At 30.4% G+C, this 26,529-nt stretch overlaps 3 protein-coding genes across 5 annotated transcripts; 1 reads left to right on the top strand and 2 right to left on the bottom strand.

Moving 5' to 3' along the window:
• Positions 1–1,273: 1,273 nt before the first annotated feature.
• Positions 1,274–5,126, top strand: LOC7467684 (F-box protein SKIP14). The gene is made up of 2 exons (XM_002298551.4): positions 1,274–2,266; positions 3,855–5,126. The coding sequence occupies exons 1-2, from the start codon at positions 1,553–1,555 to the stop codon at positions 4,413–4,415; spliced, it is 1,275 nt and encodes a 424-aa protein (XP_002298587.2). The 5' UTR covers positions 1,274–1,552; the 3' UTR covers positions 4,416–5,126.
• Positions 5,127–9,830: 4,704 nt separating this feature from the next.
• LOC7467685 (F-box/FBD/LRR-repeat protein At5g22660) lies at positions 9,831–12,375 on the bottom strand. Of its 3 annotated transcripts, none has more exons than XM_024599974.2 (3): positions 11,728–12,375; positions 10,662–11,621; positions 9,831–10,163 (listed from the first exon to the last, which is right to left on the bottom strand). In XM_024599974.2, exons 2-3 carry the CDS (start codon positions 11,553–11,555, stop codon positions 10,002–10,004), a joined length of 1,056 nt encoding a protein of 351 aa, XP_024455742.1. In that variant the 5' UTR covers positions 11,556–11,621; positions 11,728–12,375; the 3' UTR covers positions 9,831–10,001. The 3 variants fall into 3 exon arrangements, with proteins under 3 accessions (XP_024455742.1, XP_024455733.1, XP_024455725.1); XM_024599965.2 differs by having other exon boundaries at positions 10,662–11,636; positions 11,756–12,375; XM_024599957.2 differs by having other exon boundaries at positions 11,756–12,375.
• Positions 12,376–22,068: 9,693 nt separating this feature from the next.
• Positions 22,069–26,093, bottom strand: LOC18095340 (WAT1-related protein At3g28050). Its single transcript, XM_006369895.3, has 7 exons — positions 25,800–26,093; positions 25,611–25,676; positions 25,348–25,461; positions 23,602–23,836; positions 23,351–23,509; positions 23,084–23,235; positions 22,069–22,355 (listed from the first exon to the last, which is right to left on the bottom strand). Exons 1-7 carry the CDS (start codon positions 25,988–25,990, stop codon positions 22,184–22,186), a joined length of 1,089 nt encoding a protein of 362 aa, XP_006369957.1. The 5' UTR covers positions 25,991–26,093; the 3' UTR covers positions 22,069–22,183.
• Between the last annotated feature and the right edge of the window lie 436 nt (positions 26,094–26,529).

The raw sequence follows: 26,529 nt of genomic DNA, 5'->3' as shown, positions 1-26,529 counted from the left end.
CATCAAAACGATCTAAAAATATAAAAAAATTAACACAAAAAAATTTTAAAATTTAAAAGAACATGGTTTGAACCGCGTTTCCAAACGGATTTTAAAACTTCGTCCCAAACCATAATTATGGTGCAATAAGTATGTTGCACATTTAATAGGAGAAGATTGTAATGTTCCACATCCCATGAATTGATTTTTATTTAAAATTATTATGAAAGTTGAGAGAAATTAGATATTCAAAAATTATTATGAAAGTTGTTTTTAAGAAAACTAAAAAAGGAAAAAAAAATCAATTTATTGATATTTTTTAAGTATGAAGAGGGTAATATACTTAGCACAATTAAATATGAAGTTTTTTTATTGATAAATATAAAAATAAACTTATTGGTCTTAAAAGATTAGTATAAAACTTGTCGATAATTTGTTTTTTTCAAAAATAAATTAGTATTTTATGAGTGACACTACTAATGTTTTTGAGTTTGAATTATATGAATGATAATAAATTTTTAATTATTTAAAAAAGATTAAAAAATATAAATTAAAATTTTTACATAATAAATTTGTGGTAAAATATTTACTAAGAAAAGATAAATGAGTTTTTTAAATATATCTTAAGGATTGTTTTAGAAAAATATGAAAAGGCATGAACTGATTTAAAATGAACTAAATTTATTGGAATGACAGAAATATCATAGGAATTATTGATAATTTTTATTTCTAAAAATCAACTTGTTTATAATTTCCTGGATTTTGTTTTCTGTACTCTCTTGAGTTTTTCTTCTTATTTGTTTTTTTTTTTTTCAATACTTTTCTTTTAATAATCCTAAATTGAATATTTAGATCTGATGATATCTTTTGTTTTGTGATATTAGTTTGTTTAATTTTTCTATCGTCTTTGTTTTTTTGAAAAAAAATAAAAAAATATTAAATTCTATTGCTAATAATAATAATAAGATTGAGAATCATCTAGTAAGTAGTTGAGTAGTAAGAGCTTGAGATTAAGAGGTTTATTTTCTTTATAATATCAGATTCGAGTTCTATAATTATTAATATAATTAGTCATTTAAGGTTTATATAATTGTTAATTTCTGAAATTTATAGGATTAGTGGCAATATGGGTAAAGACTAATACAACAGCAGGTTGAGTGAATGACATGATGGCATACCAATAGAGACCAAGTAAGGGCAAAGTCGTTATTGTCTCACAGTCCGGAAAAGAACTTCCTTCCTTTCTCACTATTTCTTTCTCTCTCCTTTATATATATATATATATATATATATATATATTCTTATTAGGCTTCATAAATACAGATTAGGTCAAACCCTTTTTAGATTTCTCCTTGCGAAACAATATAACGTGAGAATCTTTGCTCTGCCCTCTACCCCTCACTGTAAACAACCCTCCTTCCGCTGTTACCTATCTCCCATAGATACAGTTTTATTCTAACCCTTCTTATGTGCAAAGAAGATTGATTTTTTATCTGGGGTTTTCTCTTGATTTATTTTGTTTCGATCCTTTTGGATTTGAGTTTTTCATTCATTCCCTAGTTTTTTTTATTTAATGAATATGGAGAGAAACCATTATCACGGAATGAAAAAAAGTGAACCAGAGGGGAATGATGCTAGAGTGGGTTCTGATGATATTGTTGATAGCCCTTCTGGCATGGATATCAAGTTCTCAAGACTCACTGCTTTATTTCAAGATTTTGATGGGGATTTTGGGTCTTCATTTGCTAAACTTGGGGTCAAAGGAGACGAAAAAAGTATGGTTGATGATGGCTTTTTTGTGGATGTCGATTTGTTTTTTAATGGTGCTTGGAGGTTGCAGCCACAAAAGGGCAACTTGAATATCAATGATGAGGTGTCGACTCCAGATCATAGTTTTAGTGGATATGGGGTTGACTGTAGGGTGAGTGCTGATGGTTTTTCTTCGGAAACCAAAGTCCACAATTGGGTTGATTGTGAGAAAGGGAAAGAATTGGGAGGTGAACCACATGATGCTTTGATTTTTGCTCTTGGTTATCTAGGGGTGAAAGACCTCCTTATGGCTGAAAGGGTATGCAGATCTTTGCGTGATGCGGTTAGAGGCGATCCTCTGCTGTGGAGGAGAATTCATATAGATCAACCTTTAAGCGAGAAAATCACTGATGAAGCTCTTGTCAAGTTCACTAGTAGGGCTCAAGGTACTCTGCAATGCTTGAGTCTAGTGGGGTGCATAAGAATCACTGATACTGGGTTGATGCAGGTGCTTGAAAGCAATCCAAGTTTAACAAAGGTCAGTATCACTGTGTAACTCTGTTCTTGGATCAATATATATCGTCAGCTATTTTAACATGCACTTTTGTACACTTCTATGGCTCTCGTTGATGAAAACTTGTCCTTTTGTGATGCTTTCATGTCGTCCAGGGTTGTTAGATATAGCATGAGCATACCGTCTGTCAGTTTCTATTTTGTTCTTCATACATTGTACATTGAGGTGTTTTTTTTTTTTTTTTTTTGCAAACAACAGCTCTCTAGTCTTCATGTGTGCCTCTTTTGTTCTCTGTGCCAAGGGAAATGAATTTTGTCTCACTGTGCGCTTGTATATGGTGTGCATATTGACCAAGTCATATATGTTCTGCATTTGTAATCATAGATGGTGTTTAATCTGAACAAGAAGTGATAATATTTTGACATTAATTATTATAATCATTCACGTGAATAAAAATAAAGACTTCTAGGATTGGAATTGGCGGTGTCATTCTATTTGTTTTGGTAGCTGCAGTGTGCCATCTAAATTACAATGAAGCAACATTGTCCCTTTCTAAATAAACATTCTATTTATTTGATAGATGTTAAGTTGGATTATGCTAAGTTTTTTAAAACACCGATGAAGGAATTAGCACACACACTATCTATGGACAGTTTGGAAGAAAAGATTTATTGTGCTGTGCATTTGAACTTTGAAGTTTTAATCTTCTATTTGGGATTCATCCCTCTGCACAAAAGAGGTGAAGACGAGTTTAACCTGGGATGACTCCAGACTTCATAAGGTGCAAAGAAGGGGAGGGGGTGTACTGGGAACCTTAAAGTTTGGGGGTGCCATTCCATGAGATTACTTTAGAAACTTAATCAAAATCAGACAGTTTCATTAAAAAAAACTTAGGGTATTATTAGAAGTTTTCAAAGCTTTTTTGGGGCCATCCAAACCACTACATGCATATTTATTCTGTTAGAAGTGTAGAACTATTGTGTTATGGAAGTATTGACAGACAAGGGATTGGGACACTGTGCTGTCTCAGTAAATTATGAATTTGTGCTTATCTAGCATATATCGTGTCCAAAGTATCAAGCTTCTCTGTCAACTATTCAGTTGCTTTCTTGGTTGGTCATTTAATTATTTTTTTAACCGTTAGCTTCTAGAGAGAAGTTTCTTAAATTGTTCTGTAATAATTATGTGAAGCATTAGCTTTGCTCCTAAAACAATTCTGTATAGATGAGATATAAAGCTTTTATGCCTTTACATCTCTTCGGAGAATTACCAACTTTACAACAATTATGTCTGTGACGCTTCCTAAGCTTACATCCTATAACAAACCTGTCCTACCATTACCTTTTTCGTGAACCTGCTACTATATTTGTAGACTTGCTCCAACACTAAACATATTGGCTTCAGAATTTGTGATGGTTTGTTTGTTGAAATTAGCAGTGGAATAAATAACATGTTCAGCTTGCTATTGTTACTGACTTCTATGCGGGTTGTGCTCATATTAACAGTACCCTAAGGTCTTGGAAGTTCATTGTAATTTACTATAGCTGATATTTCTCTATGATTCTTTTTTCTTTCCATTGTAATATGATGACAAATTTATACATTCATGCAGCTTTGTGTGCCAGGATGTGTGAGACTCACCATCGACGGCATCTTGTGTAATTTAAGGGTCCTCAAGTCAGCAGGCACCCTGAGAATAAAGCACATAAGAATTGGTGGGCTCTTTGGTGTAAAAGAACATCATTTTGAAGAGTTGAAGTCCTTGCTTGGCATGGACCATATGCATCCAAGAGCAAAAAACCCACAGTTTCATCGTGTTGGACAGTTGTATCCTTCTTGTGATGACGAACGCACAATTGATATTGAGATGTGCCCCAAATGCCAGCAACTGAAACTAGTTTATGATTGCCCATCGGAGAGTTGCCAAGGGAAAGATCAAGCTAATCAGCTATGCAGAGCTTGCACTGTGTGTATAGCTCGTTGTATACATTGTGGATGTTGCATTAAGGGTTGTGATTATGAGGAGACCTTTTGTCTAGACTTTCTATGTTTGGATTGTTTGAAGCATCTGTTTAATTGTCCAGAGAAGCCAGAAGTAAGTGGTGCTTCCTCTTCTGGGCACACAATTTCTCACCAGGAGATGAGGTATCATTTTTGCCTTTACAGTGAATAGAGAAGATATCACAAATGCACGTCTTTGAGCTCCTTGCATGCTTCGGGTGCATCAATAATATTACAAATAAGGTGTGTCAACCACGTGCTCTGTTGCCTGGCTGTAATATCAATGCATTTTGACAGACTCTAGTTGCTGCCTAATTTTGCAGTCTGTGCTTGGCTGTTGAATTTGACTGACTTTAGCTTGGATTCTTCAGCAAGCTCAGCTGTTTTAGGTAGGGTGGACAAAAATAGAAGTGAAAAAAAAAAAAATGGTTGGAAAAGATGTGGAATAAGAAGGGGAAAAAAGGCAGGAGTATTAATGAAATTATCGTCCAACTTGAGTGCCTATTAAATAAAATGTCATCAAGTGGTTCCTGTCTCAGCAGGAAGAGTGGAAGAGCATCTGGATGTAATGGACCATCTGGTCCATTTGAAGAAACATGGTTGATGATTCACCATCGAAGTTGGGAGACGCTGCAAATTACAAGAAGTGCATACCTGTATTGTCAATCATGGTATGGAAGCATTATATATGCTTGTTGTGAATTGTATTCTCTTTCCACTTGCCTTCAGTAGAGAAAATAATGGTGGTTGCTTTCTATAAACTTCTTATCATTATATTTGATTGAAGGATATGCTCGTCATAAAGCTTTGAACAACATTTCTAGATTATTGTGGTATGCTTTTCTTGCTATCAAATAATATGGTGTGACTAGAAGTTTGTTTAGATTGCATCTGGCAATTTGAATTATGAGGTTTTAGTTTCTTCAATTCTAAATTTCGATGATTAGGGAATGTGGAGATATCTATATCTCTACCATATTTGGAGGGTGTTAGCTTTTGTGAAGGCTATAATACTCCTGTTTTGTTTATTATAAGCTAAACCTGATGTGGTTCAGTACACTAATGGCAGCAACAAACACATCATCTGGCAGGACGAATGTGTTGTTTAGGAACAGAGAGTTTGCTCTGCGTGTGTGTATCATTATCGATGTTGATGCTATACATGGCTATCTTGTACTCACTATTGACCTGAGAAGCTCTTGTACCAGTCTTGTGATGATCTTTGCATTACATGCATGCAAGAGACAACACGATCTTCTCTGTAACTTGTGGAAATCAGAACCTTCTGTCATATATCGTCTCGACATTTTTTAAACAAAACCTTCTACCATTGTGAATTTCCACTTTTAAATTGATGAAAAAGAATGTTGGACCATGTGCTATATATAGGTTTTGGTAGAGATGTTTGGCCTGATCAGCTTGCCAATCTGTATCCTTTGAAGTCCTTTTCTACAAATTTTAAAATTAATTAGAAACCTTCTGTTTTAATTAATTAGAAATTATAAGATTTAGAATCCTATAAACGGTCAATAAGTACATCTTATCAGGAGTATTGATCTCATTAGTGATATTTTTGGATCATACATTTTATACAATGGGGAAGAGGATATGAAATATCTTTCCATGACAAAGATGATAAGGAATAATAATAATAATATGAGAAATTACATCATATGCATGCAAAATATTACTATATTATTAAGGTCACGTAACACCCCAAGCGGGGATTAATAATCTACTACAAGTGTAATATTGAGCTAGGCTAATTGTTCTCCCTGTTAAAAATATTAATAATTATTTTCATACATAAGTTTATTTATTATTATTTTTTTAATCCTCATCCGTAGAATATGAAAAATTAGAGGTTATCACAGGTTATAAAAACCAAATTGTACCCAATTTAAAAGGATATAATTTTACCTTCTTTCTATTGGTAAAGATCAGTTATGTAGGAGAATATATATATATATTGGTGGTGGCTCCTCTCGGAGCTCAGCCTTTACTAGAAAGGAATGATGTAGTAAAATAATAGTGATGTAATTGTGATTATTTTTTAAAATGTTTTTTATTTGAAAATATATTAAAATAATATATTTTTTAATTTTAAAAAATTATTTTCTGACATGAACATATCAAAATGATATAAAAATATAAAAAAATTCAAATTTTTTTAAAAGTATTTTTTACACCACAAAACAAACAGTTCTTTATCGTGGATTGAAATAATAAAATAACTATTTATTTTTTCTAAAAACAACAAAGTTGTCTATTGTTTTACTTTCAAGGATAATTTTGTATTTTCACATGGTATTTTTTATTGTTATTGTTAGGTTTGTTTAGGGGCAATTTTGCAATTTAAGATTTTAAAATATTATTAAAAAAAACTATTAACATGTGTGTTGCACGTCTCAGCTCGTGGTGCGTGTAGAGTTGTTCGGTGACTAAACATTGCTTTTTATAATGACGTTGGAATCATCTTGGTGTCTGTGATGAAGCAATCAAAGTGGCTAAAGGTTATCTAGTTTGGCATTAGTGGCCTTTTCTTTTGTTTTTTTTTTCTTTTTTTTCTCCATCTCTTACTTGATTTTCACGTCTATCTCTTCAAAATCTCAATTTGTTATTTCTTTAGATTTGATTTACATTTTTTTTATTACTATTTATTTTATTTGGAGTAATTTATAAATTTGAAATTATTTTTCAATTTCATCACCTTTTAAATTTTTTCATCTTTCAAATTTGGTAATCATTTTTTTATTACTATTTATTTTATTTGAAATAATTTTTTAAATTGATTTTTTTTTACAATTTCATCATCCCTGATATTTTTGTCCTATCAAATTTGATCATCATTATTTTGATTGCTATTTTTTTTCACTTTGCTATTTTTTAAATTAATTTTTTTTATTTCATCATTCAATACTAAATTGATTGAGCTTCTTAATTGAGCATGAGTTTAGTATTTTAGGGGTTGTGAATTTTAGAAATTAACCCAGGTTTAGGAGGATTGCCCGAGTTTGCTTATTTTTTTTTCTTTCTTTTTTTTTAAGCTTATATTTTTAATTTCAGACTTCCTTGTTTATTCAATTGGAGAATAGGTTCCGTTATTTTTATTTATTTTATTTCTATAGTCATTAATTTTAAAAATAACCTAGGTTATCTCGATTATTTTTATTTGTCATTCTTTTTTTAATTTACTTTGGTAAATTTTTAAATTAATATTTTTTTTTCGATTTTATCTTTATATATTAGATTGATTGTAATTAATTTTCCTTTTCATTTCATCCTTCAAGAGTCCAGTTTTTTGATATTGAGCTTTGTGATTTTTTTCATTTTCCTTTCTATTTGTTTATCCTGATCCCATCACTTAGACTATTAGTGAGCTAGTCCGGGTTGACTTTGATAATATTTTTTTTTTAGAATTCTTTTGTTTTTAGATTTAATATTTATTATGTTTCATTCTTCGATATTGGCTTGTTTTGGAATTGAGCTTCGTAATCTTTTATGATTTGTTTTCTATTAGATTATCTCATTTGCATGATTTGGGTCGTAGAGTTTGGTTGGCTTGGCCGATTTGTTGGTTGTATTTTTAGTTTTCTTTTAATTGATTTTTCTTTTCTTTTCAATTTCATTTCTTTACATTTGATTTGTTTAGAATTGGATTGTCTTTTTTTTTGTTAGCTTTATCTCGGTCTCATGACCTAGCTTGCATATTTGACATGCTCTGTTAGATTATCTTATGTCAGGTTTTTTTTTCTTTTTTTATTGGTTGAAATCTTTGTTTTGTCGCTTTTTTCATTTCGATGATATTTTTTTTACAGGTCTCCATTTTTTTTTAAAAAAATTAGTCCATTAATTCTTGTTATCTTTTCTTTTATTATCTAATTAGATTATACTTGTTTTTTTTTTACTTAATTAGATGTATGTCTCGAGTTACGTGTTTTTTACTTTATTAAAACACTCTTGTATCGTCTAGATATTTTTTTTAACCAATAAAAAAAATACTTCAACCCATGACATTGTGTGAACCCCCAAATCTAGTGGTGTTATTTATTGTGTGTGTGTGTGTATAATTTTGCCCATGGGTCATACGAGAGCTCCTGGGCCTTGGTTAGGCTAGCCTAAATTTCATTTTTTTAGATTTTAGTTTTTTTTTCCCTTATATATTTGTTTAACTATTTAATTATTTGGGATATTATCTAAAATTGATTTTTACTTTTAAAATGCTTTCATGATTTTTCAGTGGTGCGCATCTCATCTCATATATGTGTGAATTATTAAAAAATTAAAAAAATATAAAGAGAAATACATAACCTTTTGCATTGGGATCAAATCCAATAAAATGAAATGTAAGAAAAAACAAACTTCTTAATTATGAATAAAATAGTCAAATGAGATTTTAGATAATAACAATAATGTTAATTAAAAATTTTACAGACCTAATATGCATGGTTCACAAATTATTTTTTATAATAACAAAACAAATGAAACAAAACACCAAAAAATAATAATTTTGAAATGTTTTTCCGGTTGGACTTGCATTTAGGAAGAAAGCCTCAATGATTAAGAAATTTAATAGCTAATAATTTCTCACTGCAGTTTATATAATCTGGAAAAAATGCTATATTGTATAGTGATATTTGAAGATATTTTGTGATTTAAAAGAAAATATAATTGTTTTATGTGATATATATAACCTCCACCTAGTTCTATCATAAAATAATATTATTTTGAGAAAGATTAAAAAAAATAATAAAAAAATATTTTTATGGATAAAAATTAAAAAAAAATCTTTAAAATTAAATTAATCGAATATCACATGGGTTTGGTCAACTCAACATAGTTATGGGGTGACCCATTAAATCATCCAGATTTAACGGGTCAATATCTAAAATGATTAAAAAAAAAGAGACCTTATATTCAAAGCAATTGCAGATTAATAACTTGTCTGAGATTTACTTCCTGAGACTCCAGCTTTGCATATATATAGTAGATTCTTTTTTTGTAATTAGTCTTGTGAATGTTTTGGGCCAAGTAATTATAATTAACATATTTAATTATCCCATACAAATGGCATTTGTACCAAAGTGAAACAAAAATAAAAGTAGAGAAGATTTGTTTTCAGCACACAAGACGTATAGACCTTCCTTTCAAATGCTCATGTGAAGCAATCCATAAATGTAAGATCACTAGTAATAGAAATGCATGCCGCGGATCAGAAGGTTCCCTCAACATAAGAAGCAACGAACTCCTCCGTGATGGAGGTGGTACAATCATCATAACACATTAACAAGAAACTAGCTTCTTGAAAGTCATGGAAAGAATATGCAGGACTATGTTTCAAATTGCGGTTTAGTTGTGTTTTTAAAATTTTTTGAATTTTTTTAGCTTTAAATTAATATTTTTTTATGTTTTTGAATCGTTTTGATATACAGATATTAAAAATAATTTTTTTTTATAAATATTATTTTAATATATTTCCAAACAGAAAACATTTAAAAAACAATCTCTATTATAGTCCTAATCAGACTCTAAGTATGGAAAGAATAGCCAAAGCTGATCATATCTAATAAAAAAACAAAAACAAGCATGACCAAACAACACCTCAAAAGTCCTTGTAAGAGCAAACTACTTTCAACTCACGAGTCATGATACATGGAATTATATTTCCCCAAAAAGTATAAAACCAAATTCTAAGGACTATAAATTCATATTTTTAACAATAGAATATAACAGAATCCCAAAAAGTAAGTACCTTTGGCTACTTGACAAGAATAGTATCTGGAGTGGGGGAGCCATTACACAAGTACTTCGCCACTTTTACTGGTATTGGAAAGGAGCAGTCACTGGGATGTGTTAGTTTCAGAGACAATGTACTGAAAGGACTTTGTTGATGCTCTAGTCCAGGCACTCCATTTAAGGCCTAAATATATGAGACATCGAAATACAATGTTATATGGACAAATTACCATCTCATTACACAACTACAGGGAGACATTTTCAATTATAAACCATTTGCCAAAGTGGGAGAGATGCAACACCTTTTTCTACAAGTACACATGTTTGTCATTTGACATCCCATTGAAATACGGATCAATTAAATATGTAAACAGATGGGGAGACAAGAACATTGCATAGTCAAAGTAGCAAGAAAGTCTAAAAGCTTGCTCTTAGAATGTACTTTTAGCAAATTAAGAGCATACAACTAGTGATTTTACTAGATGCTACAAAAAATTCCACTTCACATTCCATTTAACTTCTTTGAGCATGATGCCACCGAAGCAAGAATTTCTTACATTAGTTAGAAAAAAATAATAATTCCAGTGTGGATATATCAAATATAAAACAAGTCAAAATGAGGATTTGAAACCACAAATGAAAGAGGCGCTCACACAGCATAATGATAGTCATCCTGGCATACCTGAATAGTAGAATAAGATAGTGTGGCAGATTGCACATTATAGAGGCCTTGGAAGAATTTAAGCAAACATTGAATGTCCTTGTTTTCCTCTTCATACGAAAGGAAAACATCAACATCGGCATGTTGTAGAGAAGGGAGGTTAATTACTGAGAAATCGACCACGTGAGATTCTTTGTAGCTAAAAAATGTAAGTTTTGGCGCAGAGATTTCCACCTTACAACCCTTGGAGAGACCACCATAAGAGTACCACATCGATCTTATTGTTACATTGAGCAATTGGGGTCCTGATATTTTAAGAACCTTGAATCTAGTAAAATCACAACCAAGCAGGGATAAGCTGCTCAAATTGGGAAGACAGTCTGAAAAATCAAAGCAATTGCTAACGAGAGAAAACAAACAATGTTTAAGATGCAAAGTGGTGAGTTTAGAGAAACCAAATGATGTAGTGAAAGTAGCATTCTTGAGTTTTATGGTTTTAAAGGTTTGGCAATTGAGAAGTGCTTGCGAGACAGGAGGTCGTTTGCAGCCCAAATCAAGAACAAGATGACCAACGCCATGGAAACTGGCAAAATAGATAACCCTTTTCTTGAGATAATCATCTATTCTCCCTCGGTAAGTGAAGAGAAATGTGCCAGCAGTAGAGTTATGATTGAGTTTATTCAAAACAGCAACCACAAATTTCTTAAAACGTCCCAATCTACGGAAGGAATTGCTGTTCAAGTGAAGCACATGAACACTAGTCCAAAGATTTCTCCATCCCTTAGCAAGCACAGAGGTTTGGACCGCATACTTGGCATCGAGGAAGGAGAGGATGTGGTGGATAATATGGTTCGGCAAATTACTGAGTCTATCTACGTGTTGAGAACTGCAAACTTTCGGGCTTCTCTTCCTCATTCTCACTTTATCAATTTAATGTGCCCTTTACCAATCATCTCTTAAGCATTTCATCGAACACCTTCACTGCAAATTCAATAACTCAAGTTGCAACCCAAGAGATGAGTCGATGAGTTTAGTAAAGACTTCACGGAATCAAGATTGTAAGGAAATCATCTCATACCATAATTACCTTCAAGGAAGAGTTCAAAGAAACTCACCTGCACGGCATATCCTGTAAGTGGCCACGCCCAGGGATGGGAATGTTCACACATAAATGTGGCTGTTTACAAAGAAACCACCAGGGGGAGCTAATCTTTGTGAAAGATTGTTGTGGTCAGCAGTCAAGGTAAAAGACAAGAGCACTTGTCCATTTTGTCGGGGAGTATCAAAGAAAGAAAAGCGTGGTGGAGGAGAATGTGGTCCGCCAAGTCACTGGGTTTGTCTTGTTCCCATTTGCTAACGTTTCTCCCTTCCATTTTCTTTATTTAGACTTTATCCTCTTTGCTTTCTTCACTCAACAACAAAAGGTAGAGTAGGTGCAGTGAAATAAGAGATAAAAAGGCAAAAAAAATGACCATAAATCACTTTCCTTGTAAAATGAATTGAGGAAGATCACTAAAGGAATTTAAAGGGAATCATGGGATTGAGTGCGATTGGGAATTGAAGGGTGATTGCAAGGTGGCTGGCTATGTTTGTAAAGGATGCAGAGCTTTCGAAGGCAAAGGCGGAACAAAAAAAATATCAGACAAGAGTGACTAGTTTAGGTATTAGGCAAAAGCATAATACAGGTTGTTCTTGTTAATGCCATCGTTCTACTAGGCAGAAGCATATGTCCGATTTTGGTGTTTCTTTCTCCTTCCATCTCAAAGTGTATGTGTTTGTACTTTGTACAGCCTGGCCCGTGCAGGACAGTTCGGAATTTTTTTCAATGTAAAAAAATATTACAAGGTGAGGCAATTGTTTCTAAAAAACCAATAAAAAGTTTAAGATTCGAGTTATTAACTTAATTGAATTTAATAGATTTGATTAATTTAAATTATATATATATATATATATATATATATATATATCTAATGATAATAAATAAATTAAAAAAAATTGACAACCAAAAAACCGTGTCTGGTCGACGTTAATGTTTTTAAAAAAGAAAGAAAAATTTAAGATATGAATTATTAACTTGACTAGAATAAATAAATTTAATTAATTTAATAATATGATAAAAAAAAATAGCATTGATAGCAAATAAAATGAAAACAAATCACAATAATTAGCTATAAAAATAAGTTGCAAATATAATATTTGGGAGGAGAAAAAGAAAAGTTTGTTATAGACTCATCATTATTCTGCTATGGATACCATTTGACCACCAAAAAAAGCTCACTAAGATAGTTTCAACGTCATTGTGAAACTCAACAAGACGACACCGAAAGAGGTCACACGCAATGTAAAAGTAACAACCCGGAAAGCAAATCAAATAAAATATCATAAAGTGAGCATTATATGCTTATATCAATCAATTAATCTAATTTAACTCGAAAACAAAATTTCTTTTAAAAAAATCTTAATTTAACAAAGAACAATAAATAAAAAGATCCGAGATAATCTAGGTCATTTTTAAAATCAATGAAAATCCTATAAAAAACAAACAAAAAACTCAACCTCTAATTAAATAAATGTCGAATGATGAAATTCAGAAAACATAAGTTTAAAAAAGAACAAAAAAACTAAGCAAACCCAGATAAAATCTTCTAAACCTGGATTTGTCTTCCAAACTCGCAACTCTAAAATCCTAGATTCTGGCTCAATTAAAAAGCTCAATTCCCAACTAATTTAATGTTGAATGATGAAATTGAAAAAAATATCAATTTTAGAAATTTGTCAAACTAAAAAAATAGCAATTAAAAGAATGAGAATCAAATCTGATATGAAAAAATTGAAGGATGATGAAATTGTATAAAAACTGAATTTTAAAAATTATCTCAAATAAAAAATAGTAATAAAAAGAACGGGGACTAAATGTGATAAATAAAAAAAATTAAAGGATGAAATTGAAAAATATCAAATTCTATAAATTATTTCAAATAAAACAATTAGTAATCAAAAGAACATGAACCAAATCTTAAAGAAAAATAAATTGAAGGGTTGCTTTAAAAATTAAAAGGGTCAAGTATGAGAATCGAGGAGGAGAGAGAAAATAAAAAAGAAAAAGAAAATGGTTGTCGATGTTAAACCAAAATTCATTGGTCACACACGTCGTTCAAGGATGAAAGGGTCGTCAAGATGATTTGAACATCACTCTAGAAGCCCAAAGAATGCGGGAACAACCCATGTATTGATATGTGCAAAGCACGCGTTAACCATTTTTTTAAATGATATTTATATTTATTAAATGAACAAATTTCTCCTAAGTCAACGTGGATGAAAATGCGTATAAACCCTTGACACCAGTTAAATATTTTTTTATTTTTAAGGGTAATTTAGTTATTTTATTGTGCTGAAAAATTAAAAAGATAAAAAGATCATATCACCCCTAGTAGATGTTTTTAAGGGTAATTCAATGTTTTTTTGTTGAGAAGGTTAAAATAATAATTATACTGTTCCAATCTATATTGTGTTTTCTCTTGGTGTACTAACCTTGCTAGGAGATTAGTTTTTTTTGTAACTAGTTGGTGCATCTATGTTGTGTTGTGGCTAGTATTTCACGTTAATTTCTAAAATAAAAAAAATTGTTGGCATCATATTTGGATTTTTTTCATCATGATTTTTTTAATCAAGAAAATAAAAATGACATGTATGCTTAATTAAATGAAATGAAAAATATATGAATTAATAAATTAAAAAAAGAGTTGTTAATGTTAATTAAATATTAAAGCAAGAAGTTGATTTTTCTTCGAAGAAGAAAATGATAGATACATATGCAAATATTTTACTTTGACTATTTTTTTTATTTTATACATTTTTATTTTATTTTAGAGATTAGTTTTGATCACTATGTAGAAATGATCTTAATTTTATATATATGTCATACAAATACAACTTATTTATCTAAAATTTAAGAGAAAACAAATTTAATAATAAAATGCAATAATATATTTAAAGTATTATTAAATTATAGAAACAATTCAAAAAGATTAATAACTATTTTAAAAAATAAACTAAATAATTTAAAAAAAATAAGAGAGATGATATTAATTAAAAATTAAAATTTAAAAAATAATTAATGAAATTTAATGAGAGAGGTTAGCTCGTGTGCTTGGACAAAAATGAAAAAAACTTAGGTCCTTGCATATGTTATAGTTTTTTTTTTAAAAAAAGTGGACAATGTGTTGTTTGCTATAGTCATTTTATTTTATTTTAATAGATGACATTTCATTTACTTAAGCTTTTTTTTTTTATCACTTCTAGTGATCGAAAGATCGAGGTCCAAGTTTTTGGACAAAAAAAACAAAATTTTAATTTATTTTCACTTAAAAATACTTCAAAAACATTTTAAACCTTCAAAAACCCTTTAATCAACTCAAAAATCCAAAATCAAACCGAACTCGTTTTAGTTTTTTGGCTTGTTTCTTCATTGAACTTCCCTCTTTAAAAAAAACTCATTGATACCATGTTTTATTTTTTTGTGGTCAAAATATGACAGGTAAAATACTTTATTTATCCACTCATTTTTTAGACGATTCTCTCTTTTCTCTCGACATTCAAGAATATAAACACAATAAAAATGAAATTTCAGACCAAGATGTAAAAACCAGAAATAATAAGGTCAAATATGTATATTTTAAAACTTGCAGGATGAAATTGAAGTTTTCTATCCCTTTTGAAAAACAAATATGTTTTTGTTGTTGTTGTTGTTTTTATTAATTTTGATTATTTTTTTATTTTTTATTTAACAATAACTTAAAATCCTATTTCATAAAATCAAACTTTAATTTAACATTTGAATATTTTATGACACATTAAATATGCAAGAAAATGCAAATAGAAACAAATTCTAACACATAAAACCATGCAACATAACTCTCAAGGATGAAATTGAAAATAAACAAAGTTTAGCGATCAAAATGAAAAAAGAAGAAAAATCAAGGACCTAGAAGAGAAAAAATGGCAATGAATAGTGATGGAAGGTGTCACACGTGTGTTGCGTCATAACAATCATTCTCCTGTACAAGGATGTTTGAGATATGTGTAAAGAATAAGAAATTCTTGTTTCTTATTAGTAAAAAAAAATGGAGTCATCACCTAATATTTTGATTAATAGGAACCTTAACTGGTCCCAGAGTCTAGATAAGAGGATTGATTGTATATTTATTATTAAAAAAATGGTTTTTTAAAATATAAATTTATCATGATAAGAAAAAAAATGTTTCAATCCAAGAACAAGAAAAATCATGTCTCGATAGTATTCACATATTTGTATAAAAAAGAACAATTGATATCTTGAGCTATTTTTTAAAAACTTTCATATATATATATATATATATATATATATATATATATAAAGTAATAAATTTAAAAAAAGATGAAAGACCACATGCATCAAGGTTTAGGCAGACCTAGGCTTGTAAGCCAGGGTCACATACCTAGCTTTTGAAAAGATGTCAGGTGCTCGTGGCCTATAATATAAAACACCTAGGCTTGTAAGCCACGGTCGCATGTCTAGCTTTTGAAAAGATGTCAGGTGCTCGTGGCCTATAATATAAAACACAAGGCTTCCTCGTGTGTGTGTGTGTGTGTACATATTAAAATAAAACATAACATATCATCGACTTGGAAAAATAACGAGTCGTCCATTACAACTAATTATTGTCACTAAAAATTAGGGTCTGGATTTTAGAATCATCGAAACTCAAATTCCAATCCATTTTCACCTATAAACACCTAAACAATACCATATAAACCTAAATAATCTCATTTCAAACCCTATAACATGCTTTAATTAGTACAAAAATTCAGAATAAAATAAAAAAACCTTCTGGGTTCTGATCTACTTATTCTGGCATGATAAAAGACCCAAACCACCTTCATCGAACTTCTCTCTTCAAGACAAACCTACTGATATCAAGGTCGGCTTTTATTATGGCCGATTGAAAGTCTTTTCAACAACTTTCTCACTCCTTTCTCAACTTTCAGGGACTTAAACATGAGAAACTTAAAGTCTTAAGATCAAAATATAAACATAAAAAACAAAATAGATCAAATATGTAAAATTCTAAACTCTAAAGACCAAGGTATACATTGATATCCATAGTGCTTTTCTCTCTAGATGAATAAAGGTTTATGAACAAAATAAATACATTTTCAATGATTAAAAAGAATTTTTTTGAAGAGAACTCAACCTTAAAAGAGTTTTTGAAGAGATGAAGGGATGGAATAAAAAAAATAAAAAAAAATAATCAAAAGAATGAGGATCAAACTTGACATAAATACCAAATAGGATGAAATACTAAGGGATGAAATTAAAAAAAAAATTAATCAAAAATAGGATTTAAAACAAATAAAGAGCAATTAAAAGAATGAGGGTCACAATTGAAATAAAAAGAAAATGGAGGACCACTTTTAGTTATGGTTGAGATTACACTTTTTTTGAGGGGAAGAGAGAGAAAAGAAGGGAGAGAAAAAAAATTCAACTGCTACCTAACCATCATGAGAAGCCTTACATGCATTGCCCTTATTGATTCACCTCCACGTGCATCGTCGACTAAGACAACAATTACCAGCTTTTGGCCTTTATGAGGAATCGCCTTGCAACTTAAAAGGCATGGGCGCCTCTCACATATGCCAATAACTTTTCACTTTCTTTTTCTTTTGATTTAATTTATTAAAAGACCCAAGTGTCCTTAACCCCATATGATAATAACAAAAAAATCATTATGAAAGGACAAAAAAACCCCTTTACCAAAGCTACATATATTTTTTTACTTCTAAGGGTACCTTAGTAATTACACTGTGCTAAAAAAGATAAAAACTAAAAATGCTCTTGCTCAAACAGTTAAAGAGACTTGACTTTTAAGGATATTTTAGATATCACACTATATAAATAAAATTTCACAAGACCATTATATGCTCGTTCAATCTTGTAATGACAATTGGATCCCATGGAAAGGACAATTTTTCCCCTGGAAACAAGTTACTGAATAGGGAAAATGTGAATCCATAGTAACTTGTGAGTGCATGCACAATGAATTCGTAATCTCTTTTAGCTTTTGTTTTAATGAGTTAATATCATTCCTTTCTCATGTTCATTTAAAATTTCATAGTACTAAACTATAAAGCAACATTTGGTTACTGTCTTAAAACATAAGAGACAAAGACAATGGAGATAGAGAGGACAAGACAAAAAAGAAGATGGAGATAGAATTGTGTGGTAATGATATACAAGATAAAGTGACTGTCTATAACATCCTCAATTTTTCATTTCTGAAATTCAACATGCACATGAATAATAAAGTTGCCAAAATTTTTATTTTTTGAAAATTTTGACAGCATTTTCCCTATTCAGTAACGCTACCAAGTTATCGATATTATCAATATTTGCGTCAAACATCCTTTTATAACATAGTCTAATCATCGTGGATATTTTTTCACTGAACATTATAATCTCATTTAAACTATTTTGATTTACATATACTCTTTATACTTATTATATAACACAAAAATATTTGCAGTGTATTGCTAATTATCTTATGAAATTAAAGAAATTATAACTATATAATTAAGGGAAATATAAAAACATCACATTCCAACAAATTAAAAAAATATTAACTAATAAAATGACATGTCATCACACATAAACTAGAAAGTTATTCATAAGTTCAACATACAACATCATTAAGTTACTAAGTTTTCAATCCTAATACATTAATTCAAAATGGAGTTATATTACTTCCTAAACTATAGAAAAAGAGAATTACAAGCGCAATCCACTCTATTCTGGACAAATCTGGAAAGAACCTATAACACAGAACATATATTTACATATATAATTAATAAGATACAATATTTACTATCATGATTGTATTTCCTTTTGGCCATTAAGAGCGTGTTTAAGAGTGTAGTTGCGGTTGCTTTTGAAAGTGCTTTTCATTCAGAAATGTATCAAAATAATTTTTTTATTTTTTAAAAATTATTTTTGATATCAGTGCATCAAAATGATCTAAAAATACCAAAAAATATTAATTTGAAGCAAAGAAAAAAATAACAAAAAATTTATTTTTTTTTAAAAACGCTTTTGAAACGCAAAAACATACAGAGCCTAAATAATTTTCAGTCTTAGAATCAATCAATATCTCCTTTATCATTGCAACACAACATAAAACCCCTTTTTATTTATTTATTATTATCCTTGATTATCAATACCAAGTATTCATAATATTATTGATAATTCGAATTGGTGATTTACCTATACCAACATGTATATTTATCATTATCAACTTCTCCATCCCTTCGATGACTACTCAAATTAAGCCAATATCAATACCTTTGATATAATTAATTATCCCACTTGGTAATTAATCCATGTCGATAAAGATATTCATCATTATTATTAGTTATTTTCTTTCTCAAGTGATTAATCAATTTATGCCGATATCTATACCTTTGATATTGTTAATTATCCATGCCAACAACAATATTCATCGTCATCATTAGTCACTTTCTTTTTCAAGTGACTTATCAATTTATGTCAATATCAATACATTTGATATCATTAATTACCCTTACTTGGTAATTAATGCATGCCGACAACGACATTCATCGTTATCATTAGTCACTTTCTTTTTCAAGTGACTAATCGATTTATTCCAATTATCATAATACTACTATCATTTGTCATTTTTACTTTAAATGACCAATTTATTCTTCCTTTTCCTTTATATAAATCATTTTCTTTTATCATGATGAATCCGTTATGACCGATATTAATTTCTCTACTATCATTAGTCTTCAAGTTCCCTGGATGACTAATCCAATGTCCTTCTTCTACAATTTTTTTTTTACTAAATTATTATAATATAATCCCTTGACATTAATTTAAAAATAAGGCAATAAATAATCAAAAGATAAAACGCACCGCGAAATTATTGATTTTAGGCACCGTTTTACTTACTTTTTACACGCGAAGGTCCTACGCCTCCTGTTTGTGGCTTTCTTGCAATGATGCCCCCTTATTATACCATAACCAATATTATCAACATTTACAATTGGAGACCTTGTTTAGCCCCTCCTTTTTTATCTCATAAATACTCAATAATTTTCAATGGACAATTTCATTTTTACACGCATTTCTTATTATAAATTTGATCATTCTTTTCTCAACAATTATCACCTATAATGCTACAAAATAATTTTTTAATAGAGTTCATTACAAATTTTCCACTTCTTCTTCTTCTTCTTCTTCTCTCTCTCTCTCTCTCTCTCTCTCTCTCTCTCTCTCTCTCTCTCTCTCTCTCTCACACACACACACACACACACACACACACACACACACACACACACACACACACACATTAGATTTCAACCTAATTCAATCATAATTCATAATTAGTTCAATTAAACCCCTACAACTCATCAATTTTATCAAAATTTCAAACAAGATCCTCTCCTCCTTCTCATCCTCTCTAGCTAAATATATGTGTCCAAGAAAGGGACTCTCTCTCTCTCTCTCTCTCACACACACACACATTCATTAGATTTCAACCTAATTTAGTTATAATTCATAATTAGTTCAATTAAACCCCTACAACTCATCAATTTTATCAAAATTTCAAACAAAATCCTCTCCTCCATCTCATCCTCTCTAGCCAAATATATGTGTCCAAGAAAGGGAAGGATTTATTTCAAATTTATACCGTTTCCTCACTTACCCAATCTTTATCCATGCTTGATTCTAACAACAATTATTCTTAAAATCATCATAACAATAACAATTCATTCCTTTCTATAATACACAAACATCATTATAAACCTCAACCTTAATATGCTAAAATTCTTAAAACCAAACACAATAAAAGTTGTTCTTACTTTGAAACAACAAAGAATAAAAGAGAACTTTGGAAGAAAATTCAAACTTTCTCTAACCTTTTCTTTCCTCTTTCTCTACACCAAAGTTTATCTTCCAAACCTTATAAACCATCTAAGCCACTCACTTTTCCTCTTTTTTTGTTTTTATTTCTTAAAACCATTATTTTGTAAGGAATTTATCAAGAAATTTGGAGAAGATTTTCAAAAAACCTAACTCCATTTCTCTACCATGCAACCGACCCAAGGAGAGAGGAAAAGGAGTATTTATACTCATGTTTTTTATTTACAATTTGGCCCCTAAGGATTTTAATGTCCTTTAATTTGGCCCTTCATTCTTTTAATATATTTTAAATGTTACACCAAATTTTTTTTATTGTTTGATCAACTCATTAATATTCCTTTAAAATAATTCTCATTGAATATATATATTTTTATTTATTTATTATTTTTTTAACTAGGGTTTTACACTATATCTATATCATATTTGGTTATGATAGATAAGACATAATAAAATATTAAAACAAAGTCTATTTTACCTTACTTACAAATTTACATATTTAAAATAAATAATTAGATACTATTTTTTTCACTTTACTTTATAGCGAGTGTTAAAAATAATAATATTATAATAATTCTAATTATAAAACCTGAATTGTCCCTCCAAGTCAACCCAAGACTTGATTGACTCGGGGCTTAGACTAATCTATTTAAGAAAATATAAAGAAAGGATTGATCCAATCTAACTCGATCAAAAACCCAGGTCGATTTGTAATCCGATCGACCCAGGATAAAACATGAGTAAAAAACCCTCTGACTTTCTTTTGAATTTTTTGGTCAAAACAAAGTTACTTTAATTCCTTTTTATTCCTACGTTGACTCGAGTCAAGCCGAGTTTACTCCTCCAACCCATGACCTGAGCCTTGACTTAGATCGACCATCAAGTTGAGTTTTAAAATTATGATAATAGTCATTTTATTTTTATATGTCTTAAATGGACAAATTTGAAATTAAAAGTTTTTCACAAGGATATTTCAGAAATAAAAAATAATTAATATTGTTTCTAAAAACATATCTTTTCTATACCTCATATTTTAAAAATATAAAAATTCACTATAAAACTATCTCAAAGACAAAAAAAATTTATGCCTTCCAAATACATTTTTATCTCTGTTGTCTTATTTTTTTTTTGTCCAAAAATAACGATCAAATACTACATAATAGCTATATACTTACATTAATGTTGCAGAGATATAGCAAAAAAAAAAAAAATTCATATTTTATTCCACAACAACAAAAATTCTCTTTTCCATTAAAAATTATTTTAAAATTTTTTCTTTCATGCTTCTCTCCTCTTTATGTTGTATCCAAGTATCATAGAAATTATCCTTTAAAACCTAGGGTTCCGCATCTATGAGTAGCCTTCAAAGAAAGGTTTTCTTGACAAAACTGCAAGGCGAACTTGTGCAAGTGCCTGACTAGAGCTGGGAGGGTTTTAGGATCTCAATTCTCAATATACAAACCAAGGCCTGACCATGTATGCCATTTTCTTTTCCAATAACTGGATGGTTGTTGAACAATTTGGCTTTTGCCGTTAATTTTATGTACATATAAAGTCTGTCTGCTCCTACCTATACTTGTTCATCTTGTAGCTTCGTAGCATTGTAGCCTTGTAATAGAGGGACCTTCTGGGCACACGAGGATTCCGGCTTAGCAGCATTGCAATCATCACCCAGCTCTTCTGTGGCTTTCCCCCACATTACGGTGTAAAATCCAATAGATATAATTGTTGCTCCGATCACACTGCAAAATACAGGATAGAGTTTGCAAAAATTCACACGAAATAAAGAAGCTTTGTGTTTTTCTTGCATATATCTCAAAGTTGATGGAGATTATGGAGTTAATTATAATTTAGTTTGTAGTTTAACAAAACTAATCAATTAATCCTTATAGTTTTGAAATTTATATATTTAATCTATGTTTTTCAACCAAGTTTATCTTCATTAATTAGGAAAGAAGCATTTTTGAAAGGAAAAAATCCACTAAATTGAGGATGGTCAATTCTGGTCAAATAACTATTTAATTATTTTTTAAATTACATGGACTAATTCATTAGTTTCAATAACCTACAGGGACTAAGTTATAGTTAGTTCTTAGTTCTGAGACTTGGTGCTCTCTTGATTTTGCGGGACGATGAACTCAACAACATGATGTACTAGAATCGTTTTCAGGGGTGAATTAAACCTTCATTAACAAAAATAATAAACCAAATGGAGATGTTCTCTCTCTCTCTCTCTCTTCTTCGACTCTAGACTTTCTAGTTGAATTACTCCTAAAATGAAATTTATTATATTTGTCAATAATGCTAGCCAAAGGTAATAATATTTCTATATATTTTCTAAGGGAAAAAAAGAAGCAAAAATCAATTTTCTTTTATGTATTTTCATGCATCTCGATCACGAAGCTTAGAGTACTGGAGCAAGCTATAGCTGAGTTACTGTATATAAATCAGGTTGAGAGATTTGACAAACCTTCCGAGATAAAGAATATCACCAAGGAACATGACGCCCATCGCAACAGCAATGGCAATCGACAATGGCTTGAACATTGCTACAAAGACAGGTCCCTTCAAGTGCAGAGCCCATGTGTGAACAGTATTGTTCAGGCATGACCCCAGGAGCCCCTGCAAAGCATACACACACAAAAGACCAATTAGGGATTATAAACTATATATATAACACACACACACACACAACGGCAAATAAAAGCAAATCGTCTGTCTCGCAATGGTCTCTCACCGAGCAAAGAATGGAAGCTAGTGCTATATTTGGCCGCACTAACCATGCACTCGAAGTTCCTTCTGTAATTAGTGCTACAATTGCCGCTATGATGCTGACAGTTAGATTGTAAAAGAAGACCACCGTTAACTCTGCCGGGTACTCCTTCATTATCTGTGTCTGTAAATCAAGAAACATTATTCCAGATTCTTAACGCAATTACAGAAGCAAGCGAGAGAAATTAAGGAATAATGTGATACTGTATAGCATACCTGAAGAATGTACCATAGCGGAACTAGAACATACTCGGCAGTGAGAAGTATGCCACCAACTATCCAATTGCTGTTTGTCGAGTGAAGATGTTGACTGAGCGGAATGGAGGAGTTCGGCGATATAATTATTGGCGGGCCCTTGTAGAGAGTCACTACAAAAGCACCTGCTATTGACAAGATGGTGCCCAGGAGTTTGGCCTGACTGCTTGTTCTTCGTAACGCAACCCTTTCCATTCTTTGATAGCAATTTGACAAAGAGCAAAGATAATTGTGAATATATAAAAGAAGAATAACTAGTTGTGTTGTGTTGTGTTGAGTGGTCCTTGAAAGGAAACAACTTGGTAAGAGAATCAGAACTTTATTGTTTGTTCAAGTCTACATCCTTAATTCTGGTTCCGACTCGAACAACTTTCATCTTTCTACTTTCGAAAGTAATTGAAACCGTCCAGCAATTATTATATACTTGATAGCTTCCTTAATATATATATATATATCTATATATATCTCTTCGTGTAATCCAAATTAAACCCAACAAACACCTTGATGAAAAGAAAAATATATACTAGCGGCCCAACACGTTTCTAGTTCATCTACGTGTTTCTAGATTTTTTAAATAGAGGTCAGGTAAATTTTTTTTATGTTTAAAATTAATTTTATTTATATTTTTAAATTATCTTAATATATGGATATTAAAAATAATTTTTAAAAAAATATTATTTTAATATTTTTTCGAGTGAAAAACATTTTAAAAAATAACTGTTATTACACTCCAAAATACTCTCTTTTCAATTAATAATTTACTCTAATTTTAGGTGCTAATACATTGAGAAAAACACAATTAAGTTCACTTCTTCGATTTACATAATTCTTCCATGTTTTCCATGTATTATATCTTGCTATCTACCATTTTCTATAGGAACAACTTTATAATATAATAAAATCTATTTTTTTGGCCATTTAACCAAAGTATATTGTCTTAATTTTTTGTTAAAACAACTAAAGGGCTCATGTGTTGTGACGAGATTATGGTACGGGTTTTGATTTTTCCAGGATGGAAAATAAAGTTTGAAGCATATCACTATAATAATGATCATTAATTTGTTTAACAAATAATTTATAAATATAAAAATATTTTTTTAAAATATAATCATAGTTTCGCTTGATTTTATATTAGAATCATGAACTAATTATATAAGTGAGAAAAAATAACCTCTCGACAGATTTTAAAAAATAAATAAATGAAAAGGTTAATGTAAATAGTATAATAAAATCTGATTTTCTTGAAATGAAATTATAAAAGTAAACTTATTGGTCCTTGAAAAATATAATACAAATTTTTTATCTTTTATTTCACAGAAATAGATTTTCTATATTTTTTCAGATAGATTTTAAGAAAACATAAAAAAGGAGAGTCACTTCAATGAAATGGAGAATAATGACAAGAGAAAAAAAAAAAAAAACATGATTGCTTTTCGTGTGTGTGTGTCTATAATCTATATATAGCGTGTCTATTTGGCAAGAGTTTAGTGAATTGTTCAGAATAAAGGAAAAGTTAAGAGAGCTAGGTCAAGGAGGGACCGAGGGATCTAACCAATCAAAGAAAAGCAAGATTTTAACAAATAAAAACTAAAATCCTTGTGATAAACGAACACTGTGAACTGGTTCGGAAGATTAAGCTCCACATAAAAGAAAACCAGAGGTGAATTCTTCATGTAAATAACAGAAATTAAAAGAAGAGGAAAGTACCTGAAAATGATGGCAAATATGAAAGTAAAAGCTGGCGTGAGGTTGCTGATGGCTGAAGCAAGAGCTGGTGAGCTATATTTGATACCAGTGAAGCCCATGATCTGAGACGAGCTCCTACTCCATCGATCATCAACACAACAAATCATTGTAACTAAGAAACAGAGAAAACTACTCGCTTGATTTTCACTAAAAGTAACGAATTTAAGGCTAGACATGAACTTCAATTCCAGTTGATAAATATTGTGTGTCAAGAATATGTATACCCTATAAGCCCGAGAAGAGCGATTTTACTGAGTATAGAGAAGCTCAGTGGAGGAAGCACTCTTGATCTGCATAAAAATCAAAGCAACATGACACAGATAATTAGTCCATGCATTTCTGTCAGAAACCAACTATATATGTAGCAATTACTATATTTTACTAGGTAATTAAGAGGGAAAGAGGGAATTAACCTGTGGGAAACGAAAGGAGCAGGAAGGAGAACAAGAGCAGCTACTGCATAAGCATAGGGAACGAAAACATGGTAGCTCATGCCTGCCGAAGTAGCTGCTTTGAAAAGTGTGTTTAAGCCAACGTTGACACACTCCATGGTCACCATGGCTGCGAAGGGCAACGCCTCCCTGTAGCAGTACATTTCTGCCATCTCTCTCTCTCTCTCTCTCTTAACTTCTGATCAGGTTAATTTCTGAGTTCCCTATAAAAAACTCCGGCGCTATTGCTGGTGAGGGGTGACTAGGCACAATAAAATATTTGGGTCCTACTCCTACAAATTGCAAGAGGCACGCAACCAAATAAATAAAGAAGAAAAGTGACGCAGAAGAAACAATCCAAAAAAGACAATAATACACCGAATTTCGCTGATTAAGATCATGATGTAAAACTTCTAACTTGAAAATTGAAACCCTATTGTCATGTATTTTTTTTAGGTATTTTTTTTAAATATAAACTAAATAATTTTATTTATACTAATTCTAATTCTAAATTGAATAAAATCATAAACTAAATAAAAAAATAAATAACGAAAATAAAATTTTAAAAAATAAAAACATCATAAAAAATATTTTTCTAAATTAAATAAAAATAAAAATAAACTTCCCTTGAAAATCCTCCTGCATTAAAAAGACATCCATGTAGCCAAAGTAAATACAATAAAATACAAGCAAAAGTACTTCATCAACGCCC

This window comes from Populus trichocarpa, chromosome 1, assembly GCF_000002775.5.
Source record: "Populus trichocarpa isolate Nisqually-1 chromosome 1, P.trichocarpa_v4.1, whole genome shotgun sequence".
Classification (NCBI taxonomy): Eukaryota; Viridiplantae; Streptophyta; class Magnoliopsida; order Malpighiales; family Salicaceae; genus Populus; species Populus trichocarpa.
This window is presented reverse-complemented; position numbering and strand designations above follow the sequence as displayed.

Bases quoted from the DNA above. Each gene is read 5' to 3' on its own strand.
- LOC7467685 (XM_024599974.2), bottom strand. From the start codon at position 11,555: ATGAGGAAGAGAAGCCCGAAAGTTTGCAGTTCTCAACACGTAGATAGA. The intron at 10,164-10,661 runs GTATGCCAGGAT...TCATATATTTAG, and splicing joins TATCTTATTCTACTATTCAG to GCCTTAAATGGAGTGCCTGG.
- LOC18095340 (XM_006369895.3), bottom strand. From the start codon at position 25,990: ATGGCAGAAATGTACTGCTACAGGGAGGCGTTGCCCTTCGCAGCCATG. The intron at 25,462-25,610 runs GTATACATATTC...TCGATGGAGTAG, and splicing joins GCTCTTCTCGGGCTTATAGG to GAGCTCGTCTCAGATCATGG. The intron at 23,837-25,347 runs GTACTTTCCTCT...TTGCTATCAAAG, and splicing joins ATATTTGCCATCATTTTCAG to AATGGAAAGGGTTGCGTTAC.
- LOC7467684 (XM_002298551.4), top strand. From the start codon at position 1,553: ATGAATATGGAGAGAAACCATTATCACGGAATGAAAAAAAGTGAACCA. The intron at 2,267-3,854 runs GTCAGTATCACT...ACATTCATGCAG, and splicing joins GCAATCCAAGTTTAACAAAG to CTTTGTGTGCCAGGATGTGT.